General features: G+C 36.9%; 1 protein-coding gene, 1 non-coding gene and 1 pseudogene across 2 annotated transcripts; 2 read left to right on the plus strand and 1 right to left on the minus strand.

Moving 5' to 3' along the window:
• The first annotated feature begins 495 nt into the window (after positions 1 to 495).
• On the plus strand, positions 496 to 13,888 carry LOC149491584 (L-type lectin-domain containing receptor kinase SIT2-like; annotated as a pseudogene).
• Positions 6,271 to 12,530, minus strand: LOC149491585 (uncharacterized). Its single transcript, XM_089717200.1, has one exon. It carries the CDS (start codon positions 11,820 to 11,822, stop codon positions 6,447 to 6,449), a length of 5,376 nt encoding a protein of 1,791 aa, XP_089573326.1. The 5' UTR covers positions 11,823 to 12,530; the 3' UTR covers positions 6,271 to 6,446.
• Positions 11,131 to 11,237, plus strand: LOC119371555 (small nucleolar RNA R71). The gene has a single exon (XR_005179192.1). It is a non-coding gene; the product is annotated as a small nucleolar RNA R71 (small nucleolar RNA).
• Positions 13,889 to 23,937: the final 10,049 nt, after the last annotated feature.

Below are 23,937 nucleotides of genomic sequence, written 5' to 3' on the forward strand. Positions count from 1 at the left end.
TTCATTTTGTTAACCAGTGGTGTTCAATGGTCATTTAATAAGTTTCTGACCCTAATTACTAATTAGCATCGTGCATGAACTTATTTAACTTGATTAGATGACTTGATTATAAGTTATATATAGTCAATATTTGAAAAAAAAAACAAATTGAAAGATGATGACTTGATTATAATTTAAATATAGTCAATATTTGAAAAAAAAAAAAAAAAAAAAATTGAAAGATGATGACTTGATTATAAGTTATATATAGTCAATATTTGAAAAAAAAAAAAAAATGAAAGATTCAAGTAATAGCTTTTAATATGTAATATTATTATTGTTATTACCTAAAGCATTCTTTTGCTTTGACCTTCCACTATCTCTGAAAAGTCTTTGCTTTCCCTTGAAAATAGATGCTTGTTGATATTTTAGACTAAGAATATTAACATAAAAGAAGAAGCAAAAACCACACAGCAAAAGCTTTTCTGTTAAACATTTTTCTCTCCCCCTGTAAACATGATTTCACTGGTTAAATTGCTGAATATCCTATTTTGCCTCTCTGTTACCTTAAAATTTTTGGCCTTTGCTCAACCAGAAAACCAGTTCATCTACCATGGCTTCAATGGAGCTAACCTAAATCTTAATGGAGCTGCAAAAGTCCATTCAAATGGTCTGCTAGAGCTAACAAACATTTCACACCACCAAATTGGTCGTGCTTTCTTTCCAGTACCTTTCAACTTTAGTAAATCTTTCTCCAACAGTTCTCAGTCATCTTTCTCATTTTCTACTAACTTTGCGTTTGCTATTGTTCCTGAGAGGCCTGATATTGGCGGCCATGGAATTGCGTTCACTATTTCTCCATCTGTGCAGTTCACAGGAGCATTAGCAACGCAATATTTCGGACTATTTAATTCTACAAGCAATGGCTTGTCTTCAAACCATGTTTTTGCTGTTGAGCTTGATACTTTACTTACTACTGAATTTCAAGAGAAAGATGACAATCATGTTGGTATTGATGTGAATGGCTTGACATCAGATGCATCAGCTCTTGTAGCTTACTATTCGGAAGAAGAAAGGCAAAATAAGAACTTGAAGCTCATTAGTGGAAATGAAATGCAAGTTTGGATTGATTATCATGATGTAGAGAAGTTAATCAATGTTACCTTAGCTCCTATAGCAATCAAGAAACCAGAAAAGCCTCTCTTGTCAAGAAAACTTGATCTTTCTCTAATTTTCTTGGATTCTATGTATATTGGGTTTTCTTCTTCTACAGGAGCAGTGGCAAGCCACCATTATATTCTTGGATGGAGCTTCAACAAAAATGGGCAAGCTCAAAATCTTGATATCTCAAAACTTCCCCCACTTCCTTCTCAAAGAAATTCGACCAAAACACGAAATTTAAGAATTATAATCGCATCAGTAACAGCGATTATTTTACTGATGCTAATAACTGGAGCTTTTTATATAGTTAGGAGGAAAAAATATGAAGAACTGCGTGAAGATTGGGAAAAACAATATGGTCCTCAAAGATTTTCTTATGAAGAACTTTATAAAGCAACGAAAGGTTTCAAAGACAAAGAATTACTAGGATTTGGGGGTTTTGGAAGGGTTTACAAAGGAGTTTTACCTTCGTCAAATACACAAGTTGCTGTCAAGAAAGTATCTCATGGTTCTCAACAAGGAATGAAAGAATTTGTAGCTGAAATTGTTAGTATGGGGAGGCTAAGGCATAGGAACTTAGTACAACTCTTAGGCTACTGTCGAAGAAAAGGAGAGTTGCTCTTAGTATATGATTACATGCCTAACGGAAGTCTTGACAAATTTCTATTTCGCAGAAACACACCCGATCTAAATTGGATTCAGAGATATCAGATTCTAAAAGGAGTTTGACGGGCGTCGAATCCGCCAAAAATAATTAACCTGCTCCCCTACAAAATAAAACTTGTAAATATGGTGAGAAGGATCGAACCCTAGGGATTAGCTTTGTCGAAAATAGACCAAAACTGAAAATAAAATTAAAAATAGATATTGAAACGGGGGAATTTAATAATCGAACTAAACGAATTAAAATTAAATCAAAGAAATAAATGCAATAAAATTAAAAATTGAACCTGAACAATTGATAGAAAATTCAGCCAAGGCATACCGCGGATCGAAAATTTGATTCGAGTGATCATTGATTCAAGATTAATTCCTTAATTCATATTACAGACAAGTTATAGCCAGAAAGAACGTCAACCCAACCAATTCTACCGTAGGAATAGGTTGCTAAGATACGATCTAATAACAACCCCTAATCAACTAGCAATCCTAAGTACGACGAAGGATTTAACTGTTAACCGCTTTAAAATCTAATAGAACCCTGTCCAGATTAACAGAAACTACGAGCATCCATTTAAATCTGATTATATTCTTTCTTAATACAACCTAGAAAGTTCTACCCAATTAAGTTATATTAATTACTACTGCATCAACCTAACCAAACAATTACGGATTTGATTACGCCGAATAGCTATGGAAATTTCTACCAAACAACATAACGGGCCCTGTTAAATCATTCAATAGAATTTCGCTAGGGGATATATTTTCCCAATAAATCACAGAAAGGATATAAATGCAATAGAATAAAGAAATTTAATTAAGTTCAATATAATCTCACAATCGAAATCAAACTTCTACCTTGGTTTAGCCTTAACTGAACAGAACGTTTAGCCACACATGACTATGGAAGAAAACATCCTCACAAGAATTGAAAGTTCGGTAGAAATCTCTCAAAAAATTCTGTCAAATTCGTCACAACCCAAGGGAGGCGGAAGATAATCCACAAAAAGACCTAATTTCGACTTAAATAGCCCCTAGAAGGTGGGGTCCACTAATACAATAAAAATACCCACTAAAACCTGTGTCTAATATCATCCTGTGGCTGTAAAACGTGCTGGAATTAGTTGAAGAAGTCGTGACCAGCCAATAATGTCACAATCAGTCCGCTGGTCTGATTTCCTGCTTAGTCTTGCCCAAGGCTAAGAGCCTAACAACTTGCATTTGTGTTCCAAAATTCCAGCAGCTCCTTCCTTGCTCCAAAACATTTCAATTGTGCTCCTTTTTGCTTCATTCATATCAAATCCAACTTTTCCTAGCATAAAAACAATAAATCAAGTTAAACCACTCTTTTAAGCACAAAATGACACCAAATCAACACAAATATAACAATAAAAGAAAATTGGATTTGCAAGTTATCAAATTTCCCCACACTTATCCCATGCTTGTCCTCAAGCATGACTTAGAATTCGACATCTATTCTATATAGGAGACCACAACTTCACAACGAAACTCGATTCAACATATGCAAAAACCGCAAACAACGCAACATCGCAATTGGATATCAAACCGTCAAAATCATCCCATCATCGTGAACTCAATCGAAAAAGGTTACACTAAGAATTCTGAAAACACTCACGCACACATACGAAGCTTGAATCAACAAATGTTTTATCGAGCAATAATCAAAGCATATAAAATACATTTTCGTAGCTTCAAGAAAACAAGATAATGAACAACCATAAGCTCTCCTCGCGGTTCCCTCTCCACTAATGTAGGACAAGTCTCAACTAAGGATCATCAGGTCTTTTATATGGGTTAGGCTAGGGTAATGGTTACAAAAGAAAAGGATAATGTAAGGCTAGAGAGTAACAAGAAAATAAGTCTTTCACATTAAGTTCAAAGAGCAATGCACGTTATTAACTTTAATGTTTAGATGGCAACAAATGCAACTTCACAAAACAAAACATAACATTGTAGCCTTTCCCTCTATTTTTCTTTTTTTTTTTTTTATTTTATTGCTGCTGTTTATTTATTCTTTCTTCCTTTCTTTTTTTTTCTTTTTTCTTTTTTTTTATTTCTTTTCTGATTTTCTTTTCCTTTTTTTTTTTTTCGACATCACAACGACTAATTACATATAAGTCGCTATGACTATTTATTCCAAAACACAAACATAAACACGAAACAAAAATGCATTCGCGCCAAAACTTGAAACTTAAACATGCATGCTCAACAACGATTAAAAAGAGTATTTCCTTGTTCAAAGGTGGTGGGCAAAGAGCTTTTTGTGTTATATGGTTATATTGGGGGTTATGAAAAGAATTTGGAAACACGCATTTAGCATGCTTCGTTGGCTAGAAGGGGTAAGAAGGATGGTAACGTCAAGGTGGGAAAACGTAGAATTTTTTTTTTTTTTTTTTTAGATCGACCAAAGAATGCCTAGATCATTTCCAAAGTCGAGACTCACCTAGGATTTCGCCTCAAGGGAACGTAGAAGAGAGTTCTAGTGTTCGGAAGCTATCCTAAAATTTTTTTTTTTTCAACGATTGCTCTCAAAAACACTTATCAAAAGAGGCTAAGTTTCGAAAACCCGATTTGAGAATTCAAAGTGTAAACAATTTAAACCAAGATTCACGAGTGCAATGACGGTCAATTTCAAGTTATGGTTTTCGCTTGCTAAGTCTTGTCGTCTAGGGCTCTCACAATAGTCAGACCAAGTTTCAAAAGCAAAGTTATCCTCTCTAGATATCCTATAAATTCTAAATCATGTTTAAAGACACAATTAAGTCCCAGAGTAATCCCAAATGCAGCTCAAAAATAAAAAATTTTACTCAAAATATTCATGGGATAAGTGGTAAATAAAAACTCTAGGAGCATTTTTACAAAACAGTCAAAACCGGTCAAGTTTCATACCAAATATGCACATGGCAGCAGCATAAACATAAGCAAGTACTAAGAACAACACATGGCAGTAAAATTAAAAATTTCAGCAAAGATGGTCACATTCCCCTCCCCACACTTACTCCACACATTGTCCTCAATGTGGACTCAAGGCTTAAAATGTAAATAAAAGGTAAAGTTGAAGGAAACTGCCCTGTTGTGAAGGAAACTGCCCTGTTCTAGCCATTAAGAATATTGCTCTTGCTCATCCTGAAATGCAACTGAAAACACAAAAACACAACCAAAAGAAAAACAAAAGAACAAAATGCAAACCAAATGGTTGTTAGTCTGCAAATGTTATTCAGCTTTCTATTACCTCAAAGATGTTAACCAAGCAAAGAGCCAGCAAAGCAAAATCAGTTCAACTTAATAAACAATTCTGCTCAACTATCAATCAAATTTCCAATACTGAACATGGCATTAAAACAACATAGCAAAACAGGCAAGCAAACTTAGTTCAAACAATGACAACAGATTCTAAGTTTTAAGAGCTCATATTCAAAATACTAATTTTAAACCCAATAAATTGATCCCAAATCGCATTGAACACTGAATTTAGTCAATAAAAGCCTAGAATTAAACCCAACTCATAATATTCAGCGATCGAACTCCACTCAGTTATCAATTCCAACTCCAATTTAAACAAAATTCGAATTATCAACAAGCAAGAAAATTATAAAAACGTCCCCTTCAGCAAGTATTGCAAAGTTAAACAATAAAACCCAATAAAAACTTGCGAAACAACAAAACCCATAAATCATAATGTGCTCAAATAACTTCAGCCAACAATCTATAATATAGCTAAGTTCTTCCCTAATTCAAATTCAGCAACAATTGATTAACTAAAAAAAAAAACCCAATTGAAATCAATGACAATGCAGTAAATTGGAGCACAGACACTATCTTAAATCACGATTTCTATTCTAATAGGAAGTAAATTAATACCTGTTGCTGAAGTTGGCACGGAGAGGAATCAGATGAGGAAGGAAGACGCTGCTGTTGGGTTTTGCGTCGCGCTGTAGAGTGACGTAGGATTGGGCTAAGGACGAAAAGAAAGTCTGTTTGGGTTTTAGATCGTCGATCGGAGTGACAAAATTCTTGTCGTCGTTCTTCAGAACTCTTGCCGTCGTTCAAGACTCGCAGCCAACGCAGATTTCGTCCAAAGAGCGCCTGCTGCCCCTGTTGTGCCTGCTGCCCCTGTTTGGGTTCTCTTATTCTCTCTTTTTTTTTTTCTTTTTGTTTTCTTTGCAGTTGCCGCACAAATATAACCAGTTATTATTATTATTATTATTATTATTTTTTACTCAGTATAATAACAAAGTAGCTGAATAAAAAAATAAAAAAAAGTCAAATATACCCTCTTGCTAAAATGAATAAACTCTCTATACTCACCCCAACGAACACAATAAAATACAAAATAAAACAATTTTAACCATGCCATTTAAAAACCCCATAGAAGCTTTGCTATAGACTCTTGAACCCAGAAAAACACAGTATCCCCAGGTTAGGGACGACACCCTTCATGAAAATTTTTTTTTTTTTTTTTTTTTTCAAAAAAAAAAAAAAAATGAAGAAGAAAAAAAAAAATAATGAAAATTCAGAGAAGAAAAAAAAATAAAATAAAATAAAATGAGGCAAAAACTAAATGCTGGGTTGCCTCCCAGTAAGCGCTTGATTTTAACGTCTCCGGCTAGACTTTCTTGAGCTAATCAGCTGTACTCCCCAGACTCTTCGAGCCTCAAATTCTCTGATTGAGTAGCTCCAAAACCTTCATAAAATGGCTTCAATCGATGCCCATTCACCTTAAAAATTTTATTGGTCTCTAGACTTTGAATTTCCACTGCACCATGAGCAAAAACATTAGTAACAACAAATGGACCAGTCCATCTGGACCTTAACTTACCAGGAAATAATTTGAGTTTAGAATGAAATAATAGAACTTTTTGACCAACTACAAAGCTCTTCCTGGATATCATGCCATCATGGAAAGCCTTAGTCTTCTCTTTGTATATTCTGGAGCTTTCATAAGCTTCATTGCGAATTTCCTCAAGCTCTTGCAATTGTAATTTTCGGTTATCACCAGCTTCACCATATTGCATATTGCAGCGCTGAATAGCCCAAAATGCGCGGTGCTCCAACTCGACAGGCAAATGACATGGTTTGCCATAAACTAAGCGATAAGGTGACATTCCTATCGGTGTCTTATACGCTGTCCTATAAGCCCATAAAGCGTCGTCCAGCCTGACGCTCCAATCTTTTCTATTAGGACTCACAGTTTTTTCCAGTATAGACTTCACTTCCCTATTCGAAACTTCTGCTTGTCCACTTGTCTGCGGGTGGTAGGCTGTAGAGACACGATGCGTAATACCATACTTTTTGAACAGATTCTCCATAATCTTGTTACAGAAATGAGTTCCTCGATCACTTATAATTGCTCTTGGAAGTCCGAACCGAGAAAAGATATGGCTCTTGACAAAATTCACTACTGTCTTCGCATCATCAGTCCGGGTTGCCTTAGCTTCAACCCATTTGGACACGTAATCCACTGCCAACAATATATAGCTGTTCCCGAATGATGATGGGAATGGCCCCATAAAATCTATACCCCACACATCAAAAATCTCACAAATAAGAATAGAGGTAAGGGGCATCTGATCTCTACGACTCAAATTACCTGTCTTCTGGCAATTTTCGCAAGATTTGCAATAAATGTACGAGTCTTTAAACATTGATGGCCAGAAAAGTCCACACTCCAGAATCTTGCGAGCTGTTCGTTGAGGACCAAAATGACCTCCACAAGCTGATGAATGGCAGAATTTCAGAATGGATGGCACTTCCACATCCATAACACATCTTCTAATCACCTGGTCAGAACAAAACTTCCACAAGTATGGATCATCCCAAACAAAATACTTAGCATCTCTCTTGATTTTATCTTTTGCAGCTCTAGTTAAATTTTCCGGTAAAGTACCTGCAACTAAATAATTCACTATATCAGCATACCATGGAACAACTTTTTGGAAGCTAAAGAGTTGCTCATCTGGAAAATCATCGTCCAATGGTGATGGCTTTTCATTCAAAATCAACCGGCTAAGGTGATCAGCAACAAGATTCTCGGACCCCTTTTTATCTCTTATCTCTATATCAAACTCTTGAAGCAAAAGAATCCAACGAATCAAACGGGGCTTGGAATCCTTCTTCTTTAACAAATACCTCAATGCTGCATGGTCAGAGAAAACTATCACCTTTGTTCCTAACAAATACGGCCTGAACTTCTCCAAAGCAAACACGATCGCCAAAAGCTCTTTCTCTGTGGTAGAGTAGTTGCATTGGGCATTGTCCAGCGTTCTTGATGCATAGTATATGACATGAGGATTCTTCTCAATACGCTGTCCAAGAACAGCCCCTACAGCATAGTTACTCGCATCGCACATAATCTCGAAAGGATAGTTCCAATTCGGTGGTTGGACTATTGGAGCAGAAATGAGCTTCTCCTTCAACATATCAAACGCTTCTCTACACTCCCCATTGAACACAAAAGGCACATCTTTTTGCAAAAGCTTGCAAAGCGGTTGAGCTATCTTTGAAAAATCCTTAATAAAGCGTCTGTAGAAACCTGCATGGCCAAGGAAAGAACGAATCTCCCGCACACTTGCAGGGTAAGGTAAGGATTTAATTACATCAATTTTAGCTTTGTCAACCTCAATGCCTCTTGATGAAACAATGTGTCCTAGAATCAAACCTTGGTCCACCATAAAATGGCATTTTTCATAATTTAGCACTAGGTTTGATTCTATACACCTCTTTAAGACTTTTGTAAGGTTAGTTAAGCATTCATCAAAACAATTACCATAGATAGTAAAATCATCCATAAATACCTCAATAATCTCCTCTACAAAATCTGAAAATATACTAACCATACACCTTTGGAATGTAGCTGGTGCGTTGCAAAGACCAAACGGCATCCGTCGATAAGCAAATGTACCAAAAGGGCAAGTGAAAGTCGTCTTCTCTTGGTCTTCGGGTGCCACTGGTATTTGAAAGAAGCCTGAAAAACCATCAAGACAACAATAATGAGAACGACCAGCTAATCTTTCCAACATTTGGTCAATAAATGGAAGTGGGAAGTGATCTTTTCTTGTGGCTGCATTTAACTTCCTGTAATCTATGCACATCCTCCACCCATTTTGAACTCTTGTAGGAACCAACTCTCCTTCAGCATTCTCCACTACAGTAATTCCTGTCTTCTTAGGCACTACCTGTACGGGGCTTACCCATTTGCTATCAGAAATCGGGTAAATCATACCAGCATCTAACAACTTCAGTATTTCCTTCTTCACCACCTCCATCATAGGTGGATTCAACCTCCTTTGAGCTTCTCTTGTGGGTTTGCTTCCTTCTTCTAGAAGAATCTTGTGCATACAAGTTGATGGACTCAACCCTTTAATATCTGCTATTGTCCATCCTATGGCCTCTTTATGCTCCCTAAGAACTTGAACCAAGCACTCTTCTTCAACCTCACTAAGTTTGCTTGAGATGATAACAGGCAGTGTGTCTCCATTCCCCAAAAATGCATATTTTAAGTGGCCGGGCAGCGGTTTCAACTCTAACTTGGGTGCCTGCAAAACAGATGGTAAAAGCTTCTCATGGTGAGAAGGCAAAACAATATGGCTGTGGCTGCTTGTTAGGGGCTGATTTGTCTCCATCTCACACACAATTTCCTGTACATTTTCATTAACCAAGAAGGTTTCCTCAATCTCTTTAATACTGTCCATATTAATATTCCTGCAAAGCACTAAATCAAGCTCGTCAACAGCATTTAATTCAAACATTTCTTGTGCTAAAGGATCAATTGCATCAATAGAACAAATACTAGACACATCACTAGGGTACTTCATAGCCTCATAAACATTAAATTCGACTTTCTCACCATCGAACTCCATAGATAATGTGCCTTCATAAGCATCAATTTTTGTCCTTGCAGTGCGGAGAAAAGGTCTCCCAAGCAATAAATCAGCTACAGTCGAGGATTTATCATCCTCCATATTAAGTACATAAAAATCTGCTGGAAAAATTAAATCACCAACCTGAACCAAAACATCTTCTAGCAATCCCACGGGATACACTATAGACCTGTCTGCCAATTGAATAATAATACGCGTTTCTTTCAAGGGACAACCCTTGAAAGATGAGTAGATAGATAAAGGCATGACATTTATAGAAGCTCCTAAATCACACATAGATCTCTTAATCCCTACATTGCCTATTTTACAAGGAATAGCAAACATACCTCGATCTTTACACTTTGGTGGGAGTCTCTTCCTTTGAATCATGGCGGAGCAAACTTCACCCATCTCTACCTTCTCAACACTATCTACCTTCCTTTTGTTGGTACAAAGTTCCTTGAGAAACTTTGCGTACTTCGGTATTTGCTTAATAGCATCCAATAATGGAATATTCACCTCCACCTTGCGAAAGGTCTCCAAAATGTCTTTCTCTTCACTTTCCTTCCTTGTTTTAACCAATCTCTCGGGAAAAGGAGGCTGAACAGTAAAGGTTTGGGGCTGCCGTACTTCAGGCTGTTCGGAAGGCCCATTTCGGTGAATTTCTACCTCCTTTTCAGCTTCTTCCTTAGAACTGCTGCTGCCTTTTTTAGGGGCTGCTGTGTTTAGCTCTTTACCACTCCTCAAAGTGATCGCACTTGCATTTTCCCTTGGGTTTACCACCGTTTGGGAAGGAAGCTTCCCTTGTGTTTCCAATCTACTCAAGGAAGATGCAAGTTGACTAATTTGTTGTTCCATATTCTGCATTCCCTTTCTTGTTTCTTGCTGGAATTCTTGTTGAGAAGTGGCAAGTGACCTCACAATATCTTCCAATGGTATTTTTGGGGGAGGAGCTTGTTGAGGAGGTGGTCTAGCTGGTTGGTATCCTTGGAAATTTTGGTAGTGGCTTCCATAGCTAAGATTAGGATGATTCTTCCAAGTACTATTGAAGGTGTTACCCATCGGTCTTTGGGGCTGCCCGAAATATCCTCCCATAGCGTTAACTTGCTCTTGATCACCATACCATGATGGACATGTGTCAGTTGGGTGATCGCTGCAACATACCTCGCACACACTTCTCTTCACAGGTTGCCCTGCAGCAATAGATTTAACAATAGAGGTTAGTTCATTCAGTTGAGACTGAATGGAAGAATTACATACCTGATATAGCTTCCTGGAGGGTTCTTCAACTTGGCCAAATTGTTGTGAATTGGCGGCCATAGTGGAAATAATTTCTCTTGCTGCGAGTGGAGTCTTGTTAACAAGTGCTCCCCCACTAGCTGCATCAACCATCTTTCTTTCCATGTCAAGCATCCCTTCATAAAAGTACTGTATTAGGGACTGTTCAGACATCCCATGTTGCGGGCAGGCTGCACATAACTTCTTGAATCTCTCCCAATAGTCATAAAGACTCTCTCCAGCCTTTTGTCTAACCCCACAAATTTCTCTTCGTATGATGGCTGCCCTAGAAGCGGGAAAATACTTGTCCAAGAATGCTCGGGCCATATCAGGCCATGTGGTGATGGAACCTGGAGGTAGATTAAGCAACCACTCCTTAGCAGCATCTTTAAGAGAGAATGGGAATGCTCTCAACTTAATTTGCTCTTCAGTTACCCCCTGCGGTCTCATGCTAGAACAAACTCCATGGAATTCCTTCAAGTGATTATGCGGGTTTTCAGTCTTTATTCCATGGAAAGCCGGAAGTTGATGAATCAGACCCGATTTAAGCTCAAATGGCACTTCCAACTCCGGGTAAGTAATACACATAGGCTGCTGCTCTACAGGGGCAGCCTGTAGCTCTCGAACAGTGCGGTTTTCAGCCATAACTTCCTCTTGGTCAATTTCTGCAAGAATCTCTTCCTGCTCTAGACTTTCTTCTTTGGTTTCAGCTGTAAAATCAAGGTGACCAGCTGCTGGACTTTCCGGTTCAGTTCCGGAAATCGATTCGGCCCACTTTCGCTCTTTCGCTTGTCTCCTTAGTGAGCGGGCTGTTTTCTCTATCTCAGGATCAAATAATATTGGCAAATTTTCAGACCTGGTCATTCAAAAAGACAACAAACAGTAAAGTTAACTAGTCCCCGGCAACGGCGCCAAAATTTGACGGGCGTCGAATCCGCCAAAAATAATTAACCTGCTCCCCTACAAAATAAAACTTGTAAATATGGTGAGAAGGATCGAACCCTAGGGATTAGCTTTGTCGAAAATAGACCAAAACTGAAAATAAAATTAAAAATAGATATTGAAACGGGGGAATTTAATAATCGAACTAAACGAATTAAAATTAAATCAAAGAAATAAATGCAATAAAATTAAAAATTGAACCTGAACAATTGATAGAAAATTCAGCCAAGGCATACCGCGGATCGAAAATTTGATTCGAGTGATCATTGATTCAAGATTAATTCCTTAATTCATATTACAGACAAGTTATAGCCAGAAAGAACGTCAACCCAACCAATTCTACCGTAGGAATAGGTTGCTAAGATACGATCTAATAACAACCCCTAATCAACTAGCAATCCTAAGTACGACGAAGGATTTAACTGTTAACCGCTTTAAAATCTAATAGAACCCTGTCCAGATTAACAGAAACTACGAGCATCCATTTAAATCTGATTATATTCTTTCTTAATACAACCTAGAAAGTTCTACCCAATTAAGTTATATTAATTACTACTGCATCAACCTAACCAAACAATTACGGATTTGATTACGCCGAATAGCTATGGAAATTTCTACCAAACAACATAACGGGCCCTGTTAAATCATTCAATAGAATTTCGCTAGGGGATATATTTCCCCAATAAATCACAGAAAGGATATAAATGCAATAGAATAAAGAAATTTAATTAAGTTCAATATAATCTCACAATCGAAATCAAACTTCTACCTTGGTTTAGCCTTAACTGAACAGAACGTTTAGCCACACATGACTATGGAAGAAAACATCCTCACAAGAATTGAAAGTTCGGTAGAAATCTCTCAAAAAATTCTGTCAAATTCGTCACAACCCAAGGGAGGCGGAAGATAATCCACAAAAAGACCTAATTTCGACTTAAATAGCCCCTAGAAGGTGGGGTCCACTAATACAATAAAAATACCCACTAAAACCTGTGTCTAATATCATCCTGTGGCTGTAAAACGTGCTGGAATTAGTTGAAGAAGTCGTGACCAGCCAATAATGTCACAATCAGTCCGCTGGTCTGATTTCCTGCTTAGTCTTGCCCAAGGCTAAGAGCCTAACAACTTGCATTTGTGTTCCAAAATTCCAGCAGCTCCTTCCTTGCTCCAAAACATTTCAATTGTGCTCCTTTTTGCTTCATTCATATCAAATCCAACTTTTCCTAGCATAAAAACAATAAATCAAGTTAAACCACTCTTTTAAGCACAAAATGACACCAAATCAACACAAATATAACAATAAAAGAAAATTGGATTTGCAAGTTATCAGAGTTGCATCTGCACTTGTTTATCTGCATGAAGAATGGGAACAAGTTGTTATACACAGAGATGTGAAAGCTAGCAATGTTCTATTAGATGCTGATCTTAATGGAAGATTAGGAGATTTTGGACTTGCAAAGCTTTACGATCATGGATCGGCACCTCAAACAACTTGCATAGTTGGAACTGTTGGATATCTAGCTCCAGAAGTTGCAAGAACTGGAAAGGCTACTACAAGCAGTGATGTTTTTGCTTTTGGAACTTTTATGCTTGAAGTAGCTTGTGGAAGGAAGCCTGTAGAAGCAGAAAGACAGGGCGGGGAGATTATTTTAGTAGATTGGGTTCTTGATTGTTACGGAAGAGGAGTAATTCTTGAAACAAGTGATCCTAAATTACAAGGTGATTATATAGTTGAAGAAATGGAATTGGTTTTGAAGCTGGGTCTTCTTTGTGTTCAGCCTATACCAGCAGCTAGGCCTATTATGAGGCAAGTAATCCAATATCTTGATGGAGATGCTATCTTACCACAAGGAACAATGGATGGTTTTGCTAATGGTTTGATTACAGTTAGCCAAGAAGCTGCTAGAGATTGCAGTTTGTCATTTCCTGAATCTAATGACTATTCTGGTTTGTCTAGCACAGATTCTATACTTTGCTATGGTCGTTGAATCTGCAAAACTTGTAGCCTAATTAGCTAAACCTTCTTTAAGTTCAGAGAAAAAAAATTTCTTTAGCAGAATATGTGCATATTTTTGCTGCTGATTCTGAGCTTCTGCTAATTGTTCTCTAACGTTAGAGAATTTTTGTAAATGTGATGTTTCAGATAACTCAGTTATAAAAAGTTTCTAGTTGATAAATTTAGAAGGGTAAAATTAATTATCATTTCTATATTTCTTGTTTGGATTTGGATAATAGATATTCCCATGTTTATATGGACATACTCAAGTTGGAATCATTTTGATAATAATCAGTTTGATCTATTTTACCGGGAAGGTATACGGTTCGAGTCCGTACCATCCAGAATTAGTCATAATACATAAATTTAACTTTCAACTTTAGCCCGTTTTTTTTTGTGGCCCCTTAAACTTCACAGTGTAATTACAACCGCACATTTTCACATTTGAGTAACAATCATGTCTCTCCCGAAATGAAATAACTTTGCAAAGGATTCAATCATGACCTTGCACTCTTATATTTTATTTTAGCGAGGGCATAGTTATTACTAAAATGCGTCCATATAAAATTTAAGGTACTATAAGGATAATTACCGAAAGTATAAGTTCACATTTATACATTAGGCCGCATAGATTATTTTTAAGAAGTATGATGAGGAGGAAATTGGGCTGAGCAGATATACTGGACCAAATTAACTTGCTCAGTTCGATTTGCTTTGGCTTTAATTTTAATTAAAGAACCAAAATTCTTTAGTTCAGTTCCATTTTCATTAATTGAAAATCAATGCAAAATAAGTCTAATAACAAGTTAAAATCAAAAAATCATACTCAACTAAATTAAATTAAATCAAACCAAATCGGTTCAATTTAGTTGACTTGGATTCGGGATTGCTTGTGATTTTTTCGGTTTTGATGGTCAACTTTTTGCACACCCCTAGATGGAAGTTGTAAAATAAACTGGAAGTCTCCCTTGTCAGCTTTCACTATTGTCTTTTTGTTTTGTCAGCTTTGACCATTCTTTGTTAGAATACAAGAACAGTCCAAATTAAATTTAAATTTCAAAGACCAACTATTCAACATTTTTTTTTTTTTTAAAGAGTAAAACTCATAGCCTTTCATTCATTATCATAAATCTCGGACAAACAATGAGGAATATAATTCCAGATACGTAGATGCGCAAAGCGAATAGAAACTCGAGCTAGGGTATGAGCCTTTAAGTTCGCTTGCCTACGAATCCATCTACACGAAACCAAAGGGAGTTCGAAAAATAAGTTCTTACAATCATAAATAATACTCCCCACATCCGATCTGAATAAAATAGAGAAGCTCAAAGCAAAAAATAAAACCTGCGAGTCTATGAAAATATTACCTCCATGCTCAACATAATTTTGCTTGAGAAATAATAAAAAACTACGAAGAGCTAAAGTCTCAGCAATAAAAGGGTCCGTACCACCTGCAAAGTGGCCTGAAACTGCTCGAATAAAAATGCCTTCCTCTGTCTCCATCACCGCTCCAAAGCCTTGCATGTCTTCTTGCTCAAAAATAGAACCATCCACAAAAGCTTGCCATGATTGGTCTCCACTGTTGCTAAGACGTCTGGGTGGAAATATTGCAAGCCGCTACCGACTTGTATTTGAGGATGCACTAGCCATGCTCCTTTGCACCAACTTTGTATATTCCCAACTAATCATGTATTCTGTTGCCTTCAAGAATGTAGTGTAGCACGTGTCTCTTATATTGTTCCAAAGAGCATTATTTCTGGTCATCCAAATATATCTAGCATACACCAAAAACTTTTGGGATTTTAGTTTATCACCATTAGCAAGTACCTGCAAAAAGAAGTTAGTAAAAGAAATATTTATATCACCTACTTCATACCCCCCCTTGCCTCCAAACTCCCTTAGCCTTGCTACATAACACTATTGCATGATTAATATCCTCTTCCTCCCCACACCAAGGACACCCAATATCAATCTCCACCCCTCTCCTTCTCAATCTCTCCTTCGTAGGCAACACATTCCTTAGAGCCCTCCACATAAAATCTTTGTCTTTAGGGGAAGCATCTAAACCCCACATCTTACCCCACCATCCATCTTCTACCTCATGCATCCTCCCCCTCAATAACCTCCTTGCCACGTAGTACCCCGACCTAACTCTATAAATGCCTTTTTTATCCCAATGCCACATAATTTGGTCCCTATTAGCGTTAATACTAATAGGAATCCCTAATATAGCTCTAAACTCTCTCAAGCTAAAAAGAGTCATCACCCTCCCCACATCCCATCTCCATTCCCCCTCCACAAAAAGCTCCCTCACTTTCATATTAGGATCAACAAAGTCCCTACTATCCTCCACCCAAAAACTATGATCTAGAGGCATCCACAGATGTGATAATACACTGATAGTTTCCCCATTCCCTACTCTCCACCGTACCCCCTGTTTTAATACCCCAATAGCAGCATGAATACTCCTCCACACATAACTAGGACACCTACCAAGAGGAGCATCCAAAAAATCCCTATTATGGAAATATTTGGCTTTGAAAAGTTTAGAAGAAAGATTATCGGGCTCCGTCATAAGACGCCACCCTTGCTTCGCTAGCATGGCCATATTAAAACAATGAAGATCCCTAAAACCCATACCACCTTCCCTTTCGCTACAACACATCCTCTCCCACGCTAACCAATGAATCCCTCTACGCCCTCCTTCCTTCTCCCCCCACCAATACTTGTTCATCCTTTTTTGCATCGCTTAACATGTAGAAAGAGGTATTTTAAACACTCATACAGTAACAAGGAATAGCTTGCGCAATCGACTTAATTAATACCTCATTTCCGGCTCTAGAGAGGAATCTGTTAGACCAATTGCCAATCCTTTTTTCAAGTCTGTCCTGAAGGAAGCCAAACACCTGTTTTTTCGATTTGCCAATGAGAGACGGAAGACCAAGATAAGTACCCCCACCAATTGAACCAGCAACATTCAAAATAGTAGAGATATTAGTCATCAATTCTCTACTCATATTCGGGCTAAAAAAGATACCCGATTTGTTCAAATTAATGGCCTGACCCGATGCTCTCTCATATTTCTTCAAAATATCATTGACCTCCTCTGCTTCCTGTAAAAAACCTTCAAAAAAGAAAAAAGAATCATCCGCAAATAGCAAGTGTGTAATGCTCGGACAATTCATTCCCACCTTCACACCTTGCAATCTACCTCTCCTTTTAACATCCTGAAATAATAAAGACAAACCCTCCGCACAGAATAAAAACAAGTAAGGCGACAAAGGATCGCCCTGTCTCAAACCTCTATCAGAACGAATAGGGCCCACCTCCTTACCATTCAATAACACAGTGTACTTCACATCAGTTACACATAACATCATCCACTTCACCCACTTCTCACAAAAACCCATTCTCAGCATCGTACCCCTCAAAAACTCCCAATTAACCCTGTCATATGCTTTCGAAATATCAATTTTTAAAGCACAAGCCCCCCCCCCCTGATTCTTCCTACTTTTAATGTTATGAATTAATTCAAAAGCCATCGCCACATTATTAGAAATTAACCTCCCGGGAACGAAAGCAGATTGACATTCATCAATAATTAAAGGAAGAATTTTTTTCAACCTATTTGCTAAAGATTTTGCTACAATTTTATACAAAACATTACAAAGCGAAATAGGTCTATAATCTTTTACCGACATAGGATTATCACATTTAGGAAGCAACACAATATGGGTATCTGTCAAAGTTTTTGGGAAGGTACCTGTGTCAAGCCATTGTTTGCATTCCCTCCAAATATCATCTCCAATCACATGCCAAAATTTTTGAAAGAATGCCGGATTTAGGCTATCTGGTCCAGGTGATTTGTCAGGTTGCATATCAAATGCAGCTTCTCTGATCTCATCCAACGTAAATGGAGCCGTAAGAATATTGTTCTGAATAGCTGTCACCTTTGGTTGAACAAGATTAAAAATTTCAATGCAAACTGATTCTTCTACACTATAAACAGTAGAAAAATAATTCAATGTAAGTTGTTCCAAACTGTCATTATCTGTAACTATCTCGCCATCCTCATTTTCCAACTTCATAATTTTTGCTCTCCTTTTTCTAGTCTTTATTGAAGCATGGAAATACTTGGAGTTTTGGTTTCCACAAGAAAGCCATCTCTGTTTTCCTATTTGTCTCATTCGACACTCTTCTTTGAATAGAATAGTATTCCATTCATTTTTTAGTCTTTGAACATCGACACATCAAACCCATGACATTATATATTTTGTATACACTGTTAATTTTTTTATTTTATTGTTTAACCAATATTATTTATATTTACATATAAAACTAAAGTAATTAATCAAATAAAATTATTTTTATTTTTCAATTAATAAAATTAAATTTTTTAAAAAATATTTTTACATAAATTTATTAAAGTATTTTTATGGATTACAATATTTTCACATTCCATTTTATGTAGATATCAATGATATAGTAATTATATATTTTGAAAAATAATAAAATATAGCAATTACTATTTTTGCCCATCTAACAAAATTATATACTTATAGTCAAATCTCATCAAATTATATAATTATCGTATGGGAAAATAATAATTTGATATATGAACTTTGGATTTTTTTTTTTTTTTTTTTTTTCTGTTTTGAGTATCTGAAAACTTTATCAATTCAGCGTCTATATTTATAAAAATTTGCAATTAGGTGGTTGTATGCCAGAATGCTTAGTCAGCGAAAGTGGGGGCCCGTTTCCTAATATGTGGCAGCTGACTTGAAAATTAATGCCTGGAAAATCACTCTTTCGCCTCTTTCGTCCTGCCTTGAAAATTATAATCAGAGTTGAGTGCTTGTGCAACTCCTCTTCTGCTCGTGACTGCCATGGACAGTGGCCGGAATGTCGCTTTGCACCGGAACTCGATGGGTGACACACCAACTCAGTCGGAATCCTTCGGGGAGTCCGAATATGTGATTAATTTGAAGAAATAATGGTCCCCTACTATCGAATCAGTCATGGCAGTCACGCCCGTACCACTGTTCATGGCGGTTTCGCTAAACGAAGGTGTGCATGGAAATCGAAGGGGAAATATCAGGAGGCTATTTCGAACAGATCGAAACTCATCCCACACCTGAGCCCACCGGAAACCGTGTATTATTACTAGAAAATCGAAGCTACTAGGGTGACGCAGCGTTCAAGCTTCAATATCTCGCGTACAATGCCTAATCAACACGATCCAAGGCCAAAATAGAGCTCCCCTTATCGAGTAATAGGGTCTAGAGTCGAAGAGCATTGGTTTCCATGGAGTTTTGGCCGGAAAACGGAAAGGAATGGTGGAGAAGATGTCGGCGCCGAAGGGAGAAGGAGATAGGGAGGGAAATGAGTTTTCTCTCTCCTGATCCTATTGGTTATGCCATGGGTTTGGTCCAATTCAAAGGGTGGTTTGGACCGATTATGATTCTAAAAAGTTTCCTTGATTTTTCAATGATTTGATCATGGTTTAAACCAGTTTTCAAGTTTTTTTTTAGTTCGATCACATGTTTGGCGTGAAGTGGATTTAATTAAATCCACATCAGCTTCCAGCTATTAAAAAATAGACCCCATATTTGCTGACTCAACATTCGGCAATTAAAATCGGTCAAAGCCACCTAATTGCAAATTTTTTTTTAAGTATAGACACTCGATGATAAAGTTTTCCGGCGAGACACCAAAATAGTAAAAAAATACAAGTTTAGGTACCAAAATTATAATTTTTCCCTTATTATATACACTCTAAAAAAAAAAAAAAAAAACCGCTATTAAGCGACAGACAAATCGGTCACTAATTCTTTTTTATCTGTAGCTAAAATGGATATAGCAGCTGATTTGCGACCACAGTAATTGATCGCATAATTTCTTGTTGCTAATTTTTAGCGACTGAATATGTCATTAGTCGCAACTTAGCGATCGATATTCCAGTCGCTGAATCACTTACTCCCATTAACTATAAAGCAGTCGCTATTCGGTTGCTAAATATCTCGGTCGCTAGTCCGTCATTAGAGTCGGTCGCTACATCTGTCGCTAATCGGTTGTTGTATATAGTTTTAAATCTTTGACGTTCTGTCGTTAAGCCGTCGCAACTGTATCACTCAATCCATCTCTAATCGGTCGCTATATTTTTTCAATTAAATTTTAAAATATTAATTATCCGTGCTATTCTGATGCTTAGTGGTCGCTATTTTTTTTTTTTTTTTGGCATACAAAAATAAAATTTAAATTTTTTGACAACCAACAATTTTCACCTATAAAGAATCGCATTATATGTTGATTCAAGTAATTCACACAAACAATCACAGCAATGAAAAAATATTGAATTATAAAAAAAATTATTATTAATGTGTGAATAAAATTGTACAAATTATACTATAATATGTACAAAATAAACAATGATAACAAAAAGAAGTCTAAGGTGCGGTTTGATCTGTAATGGGACTCTGAGAAGCAAGCTGAGTTAAAGAAGCCGAGAGATCAGAGTGATGTGTCGGTGTAGAGGGAGCTGGCAATGCAGTAGGTCGATCTCAAGCATACATTTCCATCAGCTATTGCTCATGCAATATAAGCTGTAATATCTGTTGCTGCGCCTGAAGCTGAGCCCGTAAATTTTGAATCTCCTTGGTACGTGCATCCGGCTCAACTGTTGTGGCTCTACTCGCTGAAGCCCCATGCGTGTGACTATAGAAAATATCAGACTGCGAACTAATCTAGTAGACTTTTCTCTTCTTCTCGCCTCCTGCAGCCTCGAGATAAACCTGCAACTCATCGATTATTGGCTGCTCCCCAGACTGAGCCTGAGTTGCAATAGCTCGCTCTTTCCTAGTATTTTAGTTATCCTTACAAATATAGAATATAACAGGATCAGAACTCAATTTTTTATAGAATATAACAGGATCAGAACTCAATTTTTTTTATTATCCTACTGCACATGTGAGAGCATGGCCACAGGAAATGACTTGATAAATTGAGAAAATAGTTTGTTCTAATTTAACCTCATTTAATCATGATTTTTTTGAAAATTATAATTGTGCCCCTGGAACTTCTGAAATTGATGAAAGAGGACCTGAATTTGTTGAAAATTGCAATTTAGTGCCTGCTTTGTTTACAAGAAGTAGAGATGATCCTTTAGAAAGTAAAAATGTTGAAAGAGAACAAAATTGGCTTTTAGATAGTGGGGCTACGGATACAATGTCTTATGATCCATTGGACTTTAAATCTAAGATAACTCCTCGGAAAACTGGTATTCGGACTGCGAATGGGGGTTACTCATCTGTTGAAGGGGCAGGAGAAATTGAAATCTCTCCAAACCTTAGAGTTCCTAATTGCTTATATGTGCCTAGTTTATCTCATAAACTCTTATCAGTAAGTCATGTTACTAAAGAGCTAAATTGTTCGGTACTGATACACCCAACCTTTTGTATTCTGTAGGATATCCAGACAGGGAGGATTATTGGGCGTGGCACTGAACACGGAGGTCTGTACTACGTGGACGAGGTGGACAAAAAAGGTACCATAATGCTGGCTCACGGGACTGTGGATCGGCAAGTTTGGTTATGGCACCGACGACTTGGACATCCATCTACGGGGTACCTTAGAATTTTATTTCCTAAGTTTTTTAAGAATAATAATCATGTTTCTTGTGAGACTTGTATCCTAGCCAAAAGCCATAGACAAGTTTTTCCCCAGAATAATACTAGAATTGATATGCCCTTTGAACTTATACATTCTGATGTCTAGGGTCCTGCACCCATACCTAGTAACCATGGTTTTCTATATTTCCTTCTATTTATTGATGATTGCACTAGAATTACTTGGGTTTATTTTTTGAAAAATAAATCAGAGGTTTCTGAAAAATTTGCTATGTTTTATAACCTTGTTCAAACGCAGTACCAAAAACAAATTAAGATACTACGTTCTGATAATGGAGGGGAATACATTAACCATAATATGCAGGAATTTTTTAGCACCCATGGTCTCATTCACCAAACAACCTGTCCTTACACTCCACAACAAAACGGGGTGGCTGAGAGGAAAAATAGGATCCTTTTGGAAATGACCCGAGCCCAAATGATAGAATCTCATGTACCAAGAAACCTATGGCCAGAAGTCATTTCCACAGCTGCTTACCTCATAAATCGCTTACCCACAAAAATTTTAAACTTCAAAACCCCACTAGATACCTTAGTCCAACTTATCCAGATTCCATCCGTCCTCACCCTTCCTCCTCGAATTTTTGGGTGTACAGTCTACGTCCATATCCCAAAAATTAATCGTACAAAACTTGATGCTTGTGCGGTTAAGTGTGTTTTTGTGGGGTATGGGGCACACAAAAAGGGATACAGATGTTATGACCCTATTAATCGACACTTGTACACAACTATGGACTGTAATTTTCTGGAAACAGAATATTACTTTCAACCTCAATCCAGTGGTCAGGGGGAGACATCAAAACGAGACCCACTGAATTGGCTCATCAGTCCAAACTTATCTGCTAGTCCAGACTTGTCAATTCCGGTCCAAACAGAGCAAGCAGGTACTGAGTCTACCACGGAACACGAGGTACTACTTCCGGAATCAAATTCTCCCATATCTTCTCTGTTTGATATTCCTGAGGTAAGTACTCATAGTACAGAACCTAATGCTTCTACTAATATTCCTACTAATATTACTAATACAAGAGACTAAGTTAGACATCATATGCCATACAATGGGTATTTCAAAATAATATATTCACAAGGGTTTCTGGGCAACCTGTAAATAAAAATTAAACAACAGTGGCTTACACAATATCACAAAAAAGAGTGCGGAAGCACATCAAGCATAAGAATTACAGGTACACACAAACAAGTTTCTAGATACCATTTTTGTTATCTCCACCACCAATGATATACCAGTTCTCATCAATGGCTATACCAGCATGACCAGCTCTAGGGGTCACCAAGTCACCTTGAATTTCTGGTTGGGACCACTCCATCTGCAATGGATGGAGCCCATTTCATAATGAACAGAAGATAAGGCACAAAGATCTGTTATGTATGCAAATTTGGCTAGTCTTAATTTGATTGGTGCTGGCTAGTATGTAGTTCGTAATCTACTTGTTTCAGTCTCGTGAAATGTTGGGGTGTTTCACAACCTTATTTCTGGTATGCTTAAATTGTTTATATGAATGCAGGTAATTTACATAGCACCATTGAAGGCTATTGTACGAGAAAGGATGCATGATTGGAGAGGATTTACCACGGAACACGAGGTACTACTTCCATAATCAAATTCTCCCATATCTTCTCTGTCTGATATTCCTGAGGTAAGTACTCATTGTATAGAACCTAATGCTTCTACTAATATTCCTGAGGATAGAAAATTTAAAACACATATTTAGAGAATTCAATATGATCCGAGCGATTATTTTTAATTGATAAGTTTACCCTGATTCTTGATGCAATTAGAAAATTAGTGTTCGAAAGGATTAATTTAGGAGTTGTTTAGTAATTCATATGCCTAAATAATCTCTTTCTATTTTGGTAATATTTTTAAATAAACTAGAAATATTTGAACTCAATTAGTAATCTTAATATTAAAAGAAGGATAAATATTTTAATTCAATGATGACGACTAATATTTAAAAGAAATAAATAAAAATATCAAGAAACTTATTATTACATACTCATAAAAGTTAATAAAATATTTTAAAAAATAAATATTTTAACTCAATTAGAAATACTAATATTAAAAAAAACATGTATTATGAGGTTTATTATTATGCTTATAAAAATTAATCAATCGTAAAACAACTTTTATTGGACGGTGGGTCATGCAAGGCACGCGTTTTAAAAAACTAATTAGCTAAAACTGTTCTAACCTTGACTTCTGGGTAGCCTGCTGGTTCATTGAATTAACAATTTTGGTTCATTGAACCAGAGGCTTGGGGTCTCTTGGTCTTTAAGATATCCTGATGTAAGTAAACAGACTAGATAACAACATAATTCCTTCTTTTACTTTTCTTCA

The sequence above is a fragment of the Jatropha curcas genome, unplaced genomic scaffold, assembly GCF_041381405.1.
Source record: "Jatropha curcas cultivar XTBG-Jc1 unplaced genomic scaffold, XTBG_Jcur_1.0 HiC_scaffold_1176_pilon, whole genome shotgun sequence".
NCBI lineage: Eukaryota > Viridiplantae > Streptophyta > Magnoliopsida > Malpighiales > Euphorbiaceae > Jatropha > Jatropha curcas.